Source organism: Ochotona princeps, chromosome 22 (assembly GCF_030435755.1).
Source record: "Ochotona princeps isolate mOchPri1 chromosome 22, mOchPri1.hap1, whole genome shotgun sequence".
Classification (NCBI taxonomy): domain Eukaryota; kingdom Metazoa; phylum Chordata; class Mammalia; order Lagomorpha; family Ochotonidae; genus Ochotona; species Ochotona princeps.
Genome location: NC_080853.1, coordinates 17,723,351 through 17,736,197, shown reverse-complemented (window position 1 = coordinate 17,736,197; position 12,847 = coordinate 17,723,351). Strand labels below are relative to the sequence as shown.

The 12,847-nt window shown below is 51.1% G+C and overlaps 1 protein-coding gene across 2 annotated transcripts in view; it reads right to left on the bottom strand.

Moving 5' to 3' along the window:
- Positions 1-12,847, bottom strand: part of PIGU (phosphatidylinositol glycan anchor biosynthesis class U) — an 81,855-nt gene that overhangs the window by 4,687 nt on the left and 64,321 nt on the right. For both annotated transcript variants that reach the window (XR_009247427.1, XM_004585741.4), the window contains exon 11: positions 7,746-7,888. Coding sequence is in view for 1 of the 2 variants with exons in the window: in XM_004585741.4 (XP_004585798.2) it covers positions 7,746-7,888 (143 nt within the window). In the remaining variant the exon portion in view is untranslated. The remainder of the gene's footprint in view (positions 1-7,745; positions 7,889-12,847) is intronic.

Below are 12,847 nucleotides of genomic sequence, written 5' to 3'. Positions count from 1 at the left end.
CTCCGCCATCTAGGAGGGTGAACTGAACTTACCTCCTGGTTCTCCACGTCAGCCTTCCCCATAGCCAGCCATTTGGGAGAATTGACCAGTAATTGAGAGCTTTCTGTCTCTGACTCTAGCTCTCTAAGAAAATGGATAAAAATTTTAAAAGCAACAAACTACCGCTAATATGTAACAATAGGGATGAGTCTCAAAAACATTTGGCTGAGAGAAAAGGCTACAGCAAATGAAAGATGGGTATTTTTCAGTATATGTAAAGCTTAGGAAAGAATAAATATTGAATTCTAGCTAATGACATGCACACTAAAGTATTTAGCAGGAAGTATGCTGTTCACCTCGATTTGGAACACATTTTTAAAAATGAGCTGATCCAACAAGTACAGTCCAATGTCAGAGTCCAGGTGTTGTCTGGAGGTTGTGAAATCTCAACATTACCGTGCACCAATATTTGCCTAATAAAGAGGGCAGGGGAACAAGCCGCTGAAGGCGCGTGGACATGCAGTCCTGAGTGGGCACCAGCCCCCTGGGAGACCTGGCTCTCTGAGGGAAGCCTGGGGCTGCGGGCAGGCTGGCTGAGACAAACTCTTCAGACCTGGGGCTTTCTGTTCGGGCTGTAAGGAGAAGGGATTTCCCAAAGGCCCCAGGACTCAGCCAAGACAGCAGCTGCGAGATCCAGGATCCCTCTGTCCAGGCTGTGCCATGCAAGTGGGCAAGGGGTGGTGGACTTGGCCCAGCTAATGCCCATGAGGCTCTGGCCAGGGCACTGCCTGTTCCACAAGCTGCATTCCCTCCCTTGTGAAGTCGGAGTGCCAAGTTCCCACCTGTTGCTCACGATCGTCAGACTCGGGCTCAGAATATGCCAGTGGCTCGAGGGCTTATTCTTGGGAGCAGCCCCAGCCCAGGGTCTGTCTGTCTCCCATTTCACAGGTCATCAAGTCCCATCAATTTCTTCTCCTTTTGCAAACTCTCCCTCACTCCATTTCTCTCCCTCCCACAGTCCCCCCTTGCTGGGAGGCCCCCTGACCTTCCCACACACACGTACCCAGCAGCCCCAGCTCGTCCTCCCAGAGAAATCACGTGCTCCTCGGAGATGTCCTCTCAGCACGCTCAGGTATGTGATCTCGAGGTGAATCACTTCCCACTGGCCTTACCACCAACTGGCTGGCATGTGACCTGCCCAGAACTATCCTCTCAGCACTGCCCTACAAGGATGGCTTGGTGGGATTCCGGCCCTCACTCACAGCATTCCCTCTGGGTCACGGGAAGATGATAAAAGGGCAGTGGGGACAGAGATGGCCGGGGCAGAAATGGAACCGAACTGCCAGAACACACTCTGCTGCAGGGTGGGGGACAGAGACGCTTCCCAAGCACCTGCCAGTGCCCTCTGTCAAACAACCTGCCAACACTCACGACGCTCGTGGATGGGGCTGGGAATCCCCGAACAGACACCTGGAAACTCTGAGAGGGTTTTGCCCCGAGCCTGACCTTCAGTCCTGCCTGAAGCCTAATCCTGAGTTCTCAGGGTCTACACCCACAGCGCCTCAGGGTCTACACCCACAGACTAGGCATGACACTTCACAAACCACCATCCGTCCACGCTGCTATTCTCCCATCTTACAACTGCCATTCAGCTTTACTTTCTAAAGAGAATGAGCATGGGGACCTTCCAAATCATTGACGGTCGTTAACTCAACTTGAAGCTGTGTAAAACCACAGAGAACAGCTGCCTCAAGGCCTCTGGAGAAGCAGGTGCCAGCACCCAGGGTCGTCCTGCTGACACTGGGCAGCAGGAAACTGAGGGGAGAGGAGGCTGGTGTCCAGCTGTGGGACTGGATGGGGCTCTGGCATGAGCTGCCAAAGCACTGCCTGAATGGAGCTATGCCAGAGCAGACAGCACTCCACCCTCCAGCTTGAAAGTGGCAACACTGCTGGACCTCACCCCTACGGGCTGCAGGGTCACAAGGTAAGCCTGAAGACCAAGGTTACAAAAGCAGCATTTTCTTCTTTAACAACTATTCTTTTCCAGCTGGATTCATACAGAATCAGACCCTCAGATTATCTGGTTAGGAACCTGAAATGGTTCTGGGTTGGCTGGTTCATTTGTTTTGAGCAGAGACAGAGAGGGAAGGAAGAAGGAAGGATGGGAGCTGGAACACAGTCATCCTCTGGTTAGGAGATGGAAAAGAATGAAAGAGCAAGTGTGTACCTCATGGGCCTACTTCCCAAAGGCCTTCAGGACAAAGCAGCTGGGCGAGCGCCTAAGCTGCAAGCTAGGGAGTCAACCCCAAACTTGCAGGTGAGTGGTGGGAACCACCTACCTTAGCTATCGCTGGCTGCCTGTCGGGGTGTAACTTAAGCACTTGGATAAGGGATGCAGGCATCTTAACTGCCCACCCCCATATGGCACTTGCCCCAAGTCCTTAAAACCACCATCCCAGGTTGAAGAAACAGGCTTCCCTCACCTCCCTCCAGACCTCAACAGCCAGCCTGCTCCCTGGTGCTGGTCTGAATTCCACTCAAACCCCTCACCTCTTCCTGTCCTGGCTGAAGGAGGTTTCCAGAATAGGAATCTGCCAAGATTTGGTCCCAGCTTAAAGCCCGAGGCTTGGCCTGGACATCAGCATCACAGGGTCCTGTGGGCCGTGTGGCTCCACACTGCTGGCCTGAAACGGCCCCACTCATTATCAGGAGGAACAGCCAGAGCCACGGAGAGCACACAGCATTCCTCCCCCCTCTCCCACAGCCAAGTCTCTTTAGAACCTGCTTAGATCCAGAACTTCCCTCAAGACTCCACTCAGCTCTGGCTTCTCTTTGCTATTCTGGCTCCTTCAGAGGCGAGCTGCCCAGGCTGCTTCTGTTTCTTTCCCTCCATGGGCTCCCTAGAAGCAGGACTATGTCTCATCAGCCCCAGTGGATAACCTGGCGCATGAAAGTTAATATTTATAAATAAAGTAACCCTCAAGGAGTGATGTGACTCAGGGAGGGCCAGCCAGACAGGCAGAGCTCCCAAAGCCCAGCCTTCCTGCTACCCTTGTCTGCTATAGTCACCCTGGGCCTTACCAGTCACTCTGGCTCCTGGGGGATGAGCCCGAGACAAGCTTGGAATGCTGACCACTGAAGGGACAAAGGAATGAACTGAGACCTTGACAGACTGCCACCAGTTGAGCACAGCAAAGGAAACACGCTCACCCAGCTGACGAGGACCAGGCCATGGGCACCTCACGTCCAGGGGCCCAGATCTTCCAAAACACAGACCTGAATGGGATCTTGCAGCCAAATACGAACAGAGGCTACACACCACCCAGCCACAGAAAGACCCTCTCCGCACATCCCCAAACATCTCCTCACTGGTCCCACTCCCAGAATGGCACAACAGGCCACCTGAGCGGCAACACAGGAGAGGGGACTTGGCTTCATTCATATGGGGGATCAGTGCATCCTGCACAGGGCTGTAGGGTTGGCCCCAGCAGGGCCCGCCCTGTATCTATATGCAAGGTGTGCCCGGCAGGGAGGAGGCTGGCCCCTCCCTGGAGGCTGGTGAGAGAGGAAGGGGTCTTAAGCCCAGAGGCCCTTTCACAGTTCTGATGCTCAGAGGCTGGAACTGGAAGGTATGCCCTATGGAGCTATGTTAATGACTGGTCGTAAAACACAAACTCGGATCCGGGCTCATTCCATTCGGTCACCTGTAATGAGTCACTTGGTGTTATTCTTGATGCTGAGGACACAGCTGCCGGGCCTGCCCTAATGGGACTCATGGTTTACTAAGATGATGCAATAAACAAGACTGAATAAACACACCCTCTCCTAGCTTTGGGACTCCGGTGTCTCCAGCCCTTCCTGGCTTCAGCTTCAACGGCTGCACCAACAGACACGTGCAGTGCTTCCCTCAAGGGTCCCTTAAGGAGATTAAAGGGATTCCTTACAAGAAAAATCACCCACAGGGTTGTCAATAAGGGGACCGGCTGCACCAAGTGTGGTGGGTCCTCCTATGCAGGGCTTCGAAAGGAGGCCCCCCTCTCATCCGTGAGCATAGAAAGATGTTTTGCTGGAAAGTCACACTTTCATCATCGTACCAATAACCACACACACACACACACACACACACACACACACACACACACTTTCTATGAGCATACACAAATGCTCAGGAACAAGTCCAGAAAGTCACACAAACACGTGATCCAGAAGAAGGACAGGACCACACATGGCTGGGGCTGGCCCCAGGAAGAAGTTCCCTTTAAAAAGGAGCCTTTATCAATCATAATTTTAGAGAGAAGCTCTCATTATGTCCTTATTTTTAATAGTGAATTGGATATTTTACCTTATTCTAAAAAAGCTACCCTTCAGTTCCTTGATGTTTACCCATCAATCTTGTTTCTACTGATCGCTGACCCACGAAAGGATAAAAATAAATTAAAAAAAAAAGAAGAAGAAGAAGAAGAAGAGAAGTGGAGGGAGACCATTCCCCCTGCCCCCTAGTTTCCGGGACTGAAGGTTGTCTGGGACTCTGCCCCAGGGTCTGCTGCCCTCACTGCCTCCCAGGCCAAGGCAGGCTAAAGGTGCAGCTGACCCTCACTGCATGGGAGGTGGGAACTCCAACACCAAGCACACTCATGGGTTCTGTGCTGTGCCATTTCCTGTTACTGACTCCGAGACACAATCCTAATTAGCAGATGACCTGCGCCACATCCTGAAACATCCTTATTGACCACCAGGGGGAGGGGAGGGGCCTTAGCCACTGGTTTGCTGGCTGGGGTAACTAACAATCTATATATAATCTGTTTTGTGTCAGGGTTTGGCACTGATGATCTCAAACAGAGTAAGACCTGGGAAAAAACCTACAGGCAACATTTACTTCACATTTAGCTCCTGATTTGAACAAGGACAATCCAGGCTCTGGGTACATGCTTGAAATGTGCATTTCTACCTAGTTACCAGGACAGCTCTGATCTGCTTTACCAGGGGAGGAAGAATGAGGCCAGGTGAACAGGACACACCTTCCCAGACAGAAGTGCTCAGAAGCGCAGGCTGCGGGATTGAAGACAAGTCCCTGAATACAGCACATCTTAACGGAAGCACTTACTTTGAGTCACGTGGACACAGGACTGGGCCCTGGGGAGCAACTCTTGCTGTCTGACACACTGATTTAGTGGTGTGGAAGCAGCAGGGTCAAGGCCCAAAGCCGGCAGCCCCAAGAAGCATCTGTGTTTGTGGCTCAGACACGGAGCTCACACCCAAAGAAATCAATGACCTAGGTGTGCCAGGTGTCCAAACAATGTGCCAGCTTAGAAGTCACTAGCAAACCTTGCTTGGAGACCTGGGGGCAGTACAGACTAAAGGGACCTTTGACAATACCTCCTGGAGACAGAACATGCATATTCCCTCCAACCCAAGAAATCTCACAGCCTGAAATCTATCCTGAAAAACACTGTGTGCACAAGTATGTAGAGAGAAATGCAAGGCCATTCCTTAACCTTGAGCAAACTCAATGCCCATTAACAAGGTATCCCTACCAAATACATTATAATATGTCCTATGGGATGCCACAATGCCACTAAAAAACAACAAGTCATAGTATTTGGGTTCAAGTCCCGGTTCTGTCTCCAATCTCTATTCTCCAGCCAATGCAGACCCTGCAAGTAACTGGGTCCCTGCCATCTGTGGGAGGCCTGGATTGAGTTCACGGCGCCTGGCTTTGGCCCAGCCCAGTCCTGACCATTGTGGGTATTTAGGGAGTAGACAGGAGGTTTTAAAAAGATTTTTATTATTTATTTGAAAAGCAGAGCTTCAGAGAAACAGATTTTCTATCCACTGGTTCACTCACCAGTGGTTACAAACAGCCAGGACTGGGCCAGGTCAAAGTCACGAACCAAAAATTCTATCCAAGTCTCCCTTCCACGTGGATACAGAGGCCCAAGTACTTGGATCTTCACTGCTTTCCCAGAGGTGTTAGCAGGCAGCTGGACCACAGGTAGAGGAGCTTGGGCTTGAAACAGCGCTCCAGCAAGGGACACAGCATCCCTAGCTAAGTAAAACCCACTGAGAGATTCTTAAAATGGTAAGAATGAATGCCAAGCATTCATTTGGTTTTTCTCTCTAACTCAGCCACCAATACACTTGATATACCTGCCCTTGGTTTGCATTTGCAATTCCAATCCTTCTTTTTCCAAAGTTCATTTTTCCTGCCTGTGGAGGCACCCAAGCACTTACAGACATCCCTTCTACCATTTACGAGACCCTGTCTTGTAGGCAGCCACAGCGGAGAGCGCGCTCATCTGCCAAGCTGCACGGATGCTTGTCACTGCAATTGCATATTCTGACTCAAACTGGAGACTCAAAACAACAGGCCATGGGCTATTTCAAGGAACTGGCCAAGGGGAGGTCCAGGACTCCTGGGATATAAGGAAAAGTAGGTGGATTCCAGCAAGAGAGCAGAGCCAGCACAAAACTGGGATTCCTGGAGCTATGCAGCTGCATCCTGGAGATGACGGCCTGCATGGGACACAGGCAGGAGACACTGCACACGCACCACCAGCAACTGCCATGCAGGCCAAAGGGGCTCCCTGCCTGCAACCCAATTATTTCTCTTCTTGCTGTTCACCAACCAAGAGGAACAGTTGGGCTGGATATTAAGCCTCCAGAAACATCCATACAGAAAACACCAGTCCCATCACTCACTGACAAAGCCTGAACTCCCTTCTTCAGACTCATTAGCTGACCTTGGAGAACCACTCACTGTTCCTCACCCCAACTCTTTCAGTGAGCCTGCTTCCCATCCTGTCCACTACACCGGGCAGCAGCTGGCTGTGCCCGTGGCCAGTGAAATGATCCATGCTACGACTGACTTTCTCAAGGCCTCAAAGATGAGGACAGAGCCTAACCTGGATGAGGGAACTTAGAGGAGGCTGGACGATGCTACAGTGGGGGCGCTAACTGGAGCCCCTGCCACGGAACCTCCCAAGAGAACTCGTTGAAACACAAATTTCTGACCATGTTTTCTACACTAAATTGATATTCTGAATGACAGTCGGTTCAATTTCCATTAAAACACACGGATACATCCCAAAGCCATGTGGCTCTAACAGTCACAACCACAGAGTTAAAGAATTTTAAACATGTTAAAAAGGACTCCGGATTCTCCCCAAGCTTCCCAGGGGACTTTGAGGTTAGTGATCCCTGCTCTGTGGAGGCTCAGGTTTCCCCAGGTCAGGGAAAGGGCCAGGTTCAAGGTTGGACTCCACTCCATGACCCTCACAGCCCCTTCTTCACTATTCCCAGCCCACCACGATGCTTGACTCATGTAATAGCCCAGAGCACCTCTCAGCCTCCCACCTTGCCCCTGCTGTTCCCACCTCACTCCGAGCACTCTCTGAGGGTGCCTCACACAGAGAAAGAGAGCCTCAGAAGTCAAGCGTCACCTGAGTTTGGCTCTGGGGTACTTCAATGACCTTGGGCAAGGGATGGTCTCCACTCCCATTTGTAAAGCAGGGCTAACACTGTGTTCCTAGGGAGGCAGTGGCACTGCATGGTTCTCAGCAAATGCCTGCCAAACTTCACTTCAGCGTTCTTTATTCCTTCTCTCTACTGAAATATGAGCGTCTTGGCAGGGATTGGGGATGTGGGCAGGCATGGAGGGATTGTCTCTCCTTTCATATACCCAGCCTTAGGAGGCAGAATCAGGCCCTTGGTTGGACACCCAAAGCTTCAAAATGAATCCCTGTCCCCAGGCAGCCCTCAACTCTTACCTGCCCAACATTGAAGGTCAGGGTGATGGCATAAAAGAAGTTAGAGTTGGCACTTCCCGCATAAATCCACAGGTGCCACAGCACAGGGAAGAGCAGGGAACAGACGATAATAATGCAGGTGAGGACAAAGATGTTCCGCAGGACTGCAAAGACAGATGGCCACTGTTAGTCCAGTGCTCCCTGGGGCATCCTCTTCTTGTTGAGATGGCCCAGGGAGAGCTGTGTGCACCTCAAAAGCAGAGCCCCCAGAGACACTGGGGTGAGAGGAGATGGACTGCAGACCCCCGAGTCAATGGTTCCTCAGGCTTGGAGCTGATGGAAATGCCTAGATCTGGATTTTCACCTCTCACCGTGAGCTGTACTGGCCCATCTGCTATAGTTAGCAATGCCCAGAGTGCCTCTGGGCGCCTTAGGAACATGATGCCCCTTTCCCTGGTATTTAAGGACACGGAGGGTAAATGCCTCCATTTTCCCTGACTGAGCCAACCTGGATTGTGAGTGGGAACTGCAGCATCAGCCACAGCGAGTCCCAAGGTGCCACAGCCCAGGGTCTTCGGGACACACTGTCCTTCCTCCCTACTTAGTGGGACAGGTCTCCCCTGTTCTTTAAGTGTTCCTTTCTCTTCCGCAGAGGATGACCTGAAGATCTTTTTGACGCCCTCCCTCTTGGGCACACCCTGAGGCACAGGAGGGACCTGTTACCCAAGGGGGGCCCACAGGCAGACAGGCGGCGTTGGCAGGGCACACACTGGACCTCGGAGAGACCCTGGTGAGAAGTCCTGTTCTGTCATTTATTAGCAAGGCTAAGCCCTGGCTTTCTCATCTCTAAAATTCCAATTTATTTATTTTAACTATTTATTTTACTTTTACTGGAAAGTCAGATCCACAGAGCCAAGAGAGACAGAAAGAAACACCCCCATCTGCCAGTTCACTCCCCAAGTGGCTGCAACAGCCAAAGCTGAGCCAATCCAAAGCCAGGAGCCTGAAGTCTCCTCCAGGTCTCCCACATGGGTGCAGGGTCCTAAGGCTTTGGGCCGTCCTCGACTGCTTTCCCAGGCCACAAGCAGGGAGCTGGATGGGAAGTGGAGCTGCCGGGATTAGAACCAGTGGCCATATGGGATCCCAGAGGATGCAGGACGAGGACTTTAGCCACTAGACTACTAATGCCAAGCCTTAAAATGCCAATTTAAGAGCAGTGTTGTGTAGATTACAGAATGGGCAAAAGGCACAGATGTGTGAGAGTACTTCAGAAAGCTTTTGGAAAATACATTTAAAACATAAGCTGGGCTTGGCAGCGTGGCCTAGTGGCTAAGGTCCTCGCCTTGATCCCATATGGCCGCTGGTTCTAATCCCGGTGGCTCCACGTCCTCTCTATCCCTCCTTCTCTCAGTATATCTGACTTTGTAATAAAAATAAAATAAATCTTTAAAAAAAAAAAAAAACATAAGCTGACTTGGTTGCAAAGAAATAGGAAATTCGGGCCCAGCGCCATGGCCTAGCGGCTAAAGTCCTCGCCTTGAACATACCAGCATCCCATATGGCCGCCGGTTCTAATCCCAGCTGCTCCACTTCCCATCCAGCTCCCTGCTGGTGGCCTGGGAAAGCAGTTGAGGACGGCCCAATGCATTGGGACACTGCACCCGCGTGGGAGACCCGGAAGAGGTTCCAGGTTCCCGGCTTCGGATCGGCACGCACCGGCCCGTTGCGGCTCACTTGGGGAGTGAATCATCGGACGGAAGATCTTCCTCTCTGTCTCTCCTCCTCTGTGTATATCTGACTTTGTAATAAAATAAATAAATCTTTAACAAAAAAAGGAAATTCATGAACAAATTTTTAAAAAGTTAATGGAAATACATGTTATAAAAACATTAAAAGTTTCAAATATTTTATACCATTTTTCATGAACTTTTATTAGATTTTTCATTGCTTTATTTGAAAGGCAGGGTTACAGACAGAGAAAGATTTTCCATCTGCTGATTCACTCCCCAGATAGCTACAACAGCTGGTACTGGACCAGGCTGAAGCCGAAGGCCTGGAACCTGAGTCTCCTGAGTGGGTGGGAGGGGCCCAAGGACATGGGCTATCTTCTGCTGCCTTCCCAGGGGCACTGGAGGCGGGGCAGCTGGGACTCAAAATGGTGCTTATACGGGATGTAGGTATCACAGACGCTGGCTTTACCTGCTATGCCACAACACTAGCCCCCAAAGAAGTGCTGTTATTACAACTATTATTATTAAACAATCTTTCTAGAAGAACAGGTCTGTTTGCTGCTCCTTCATGACATCATCACCATTTGGATTTCTCAATGGTTCTTTCTGATCCTCTAGAAATTATTCTGTAGAAAATATAAACTATTCCTACAGCAGTGCTCAGGTGGCCCTGTGCTCTGGGGTGACAGGGACAGGGTGAAGGAAGGAGACAGGCTCACACGCAGCCTCTGGGCCGCACAGGCACACTCCCACGTGCTCAGAGGCCTCGGCAGCAGCACGCAGTTGGCATCTGGCCTGTGGTGACCTTTGCAGGAACAGGGAGCCACTGCTCACTCTAGCTGGCTGACGGGCCAAGCAGGTTAAAGCTAGATGCCAGAGCAGATGGAGCTAGGGGCCCAGGGCACAGGACAGCTTGTTCCAGTTATCAGGAGGCGTCAGAGGTAACCAGGGCCCAAGGACACAAAAGCATTCACACTTCGTCAGACTTGCTAGACCAAAAAAGATCAGGTCCTCCCCAGCCACTGGGTGGTTTATCCAACCCTCTAAGATCACAGCCCCCTCTGAGCCTCAAGCATTCAGGAGGAAAATGTTAACTTGAATAACAAACTCATAAGGAGGGGCACAGGAGAGATTTGGGACTCTCAGAGGCCACAGTGATGCTTCCTTTCTTAAACTAGATGCTAGGTCATGTGAATGTACCATAGTGTTAGTCCTTATAATGTGTATTGTTAATCAACAACAGTTCATAAAAATAACACAACGCTGCTCTCTCACACACAGCACTCTGACAGCGGTTTTTTCAGGTGCATGGCTGCACGCTGGCTGGCACCGGCTCTGCCAGCAGGCTGCTCCCTAACACCACAGTTGGGTGTCCGGTGACTCACCCTGGCCCCATGCTCCAGCGAGCCCAGCGCCTGGGGCCTGTACTCAGGGCAGGGTCAGGTCTCTCTTTCACTCATTAACCAGAGCAGGAAAAAACCAGAAAGGTAAACATACAAGCAGGTCCATTAGCACTGGCAGCTAGCGCTTACACTAAATTCCTAACCACCTTGAACAGATCCAACCCAGCCTTACAGGCTTCAGTGTGCACTCACGGGTCTCTCGGACAGGGGCTGGAGGGAGGCCATGCTAGTGCGCTGACCACCTCATCCAGCTTCGGCGGGGATGCGGACTCCATGCTACCACAGCAGGGGCCAAGGACTGGCACCCCAGTTTTCTGTAGCAGCTTCCAGCACATTGAACCTGAAGACCGCTTGCCCCACCGGCCAGCAGGGGCATCTATTACATAAGCCAGGTTCTGGAAACTCTATATTCTTTTTTGTGCTTCATTAGGCACATTTTTGAAAAATGTTTATTCAAATTGTTTTGGCTACCAAGCCTGAAGATTTGACCATGGAATTACATGGAAGGTGTCCTGAATTCTTACTACGGTTGATGGTAACTACAGTGCTAGTTCATAATTCTTTCGCAAACCTAAAACACCCAGGAAAGACACTCACTTCATTTTACAGATGAAATAAATCAAAGGCCCAGAGAGGTTAAAAACATTTGCCTGCCAGCATGTAGCTATTAATGAGGAAGGCTAGGATTCAGACACATGCCAGTCAGTCTGTACACTGGGTTCAGCAGTCTGGAATGAAAGATAGTGACTGAGCCTGAGTGGGCCAGAGCTGAGAAACAAACATCTCTGAATTGGGAGAAGAAAGCAACGTCCCCAAGACCCACCCAGTCACAAATCTGGACAAGTCCACATGTTTTGGTGGCCTTGTGATGTGTCACTGGTCACTCTACCAATCAGCACCAAGCTCACTTGGAGCCACTGGGCTGGGTGATTCTCTTCTGGACAATGCGGATGTCACAGGCAGTTGTTTCCTGCTCCCAGCAGGCCAGCCTAGTCACTGTCCCACTACGCTGTCACCTGCAGGAGCAGCAAGGCTCAGTCCACCCACTTGGCTGTTTACCTTCACCGGGAGGTCGGCTGCTACAGGTACCTTTTTTTTTTTTAACTAGCAGCTGGTCAGTTTCACTTCCTGGTTGACACCCAGACAACCCCAAAACAACAACAAAGGCTGACTTCCTCTTAAAACCTGAATTCGTTCTCGACACCTACTTTGTGCCCACAGCTGGCAAGGAGTGCTTCACAGCTGTTCTCTGTTCTGCTGTGGGGAGTCTTGCGGTGTTGGACTCCACGATGTTTAAAAAGCATTCCCTCTCTGCAAACATTCGCTGAGCTGTGTCAGGTTCAGTCCTGAGTGCTGTGGACACAGAGGTGAAGGGGGACCCCAAAGCCCTAAAAGAGCCATCAGAGAGGGCAAGGAGTCACCGAGGAACTCACTGAGACATCTCCTGAGGAGGATGAGTGACATCACAGAGGCAGGCCATCCAGGGCTGTGCACCTGCCTTCTAGGAACCCTGGGCGTCACAGCAGAATGATGCTTGGGCCTAGAGTTGCGCTGTCCAACACGAACGTTTAGACACACATAGCCCCTTCAAGTTCACCTTCAAATCCAGTTTCTTGGTCACACTAATGGTTGTTCTACTGGACTGCACAGGAAGCGACAGTCCCATCATCCCAGAAAGCCCTGTGGGCGCACACTGGGCAGAAGGTCACAGATCCGCAGCTCAAGCAGGTGGCTTTACCTTTTTGCACCTGTGGTTTCTCACGAGGATACCCATCTCTAGGGTAGACATAAAGATAAAACTGGCTAGGGCCCGGTGCGATAGCGTAATGGTTAAGATCCTCGCCTTGAATGCCCCAGGATCCCATATGGGCGCCGGTTCTATTCCCGGCGGCCCTGTTTCCCATCCAGCTCCCTGCTTGTGGCCTGGGAAAGCAGTCAAGGATGGCCCAAAGCCTTGGGACCCTGCACCCACGTGGGAGACCCGGAAAGA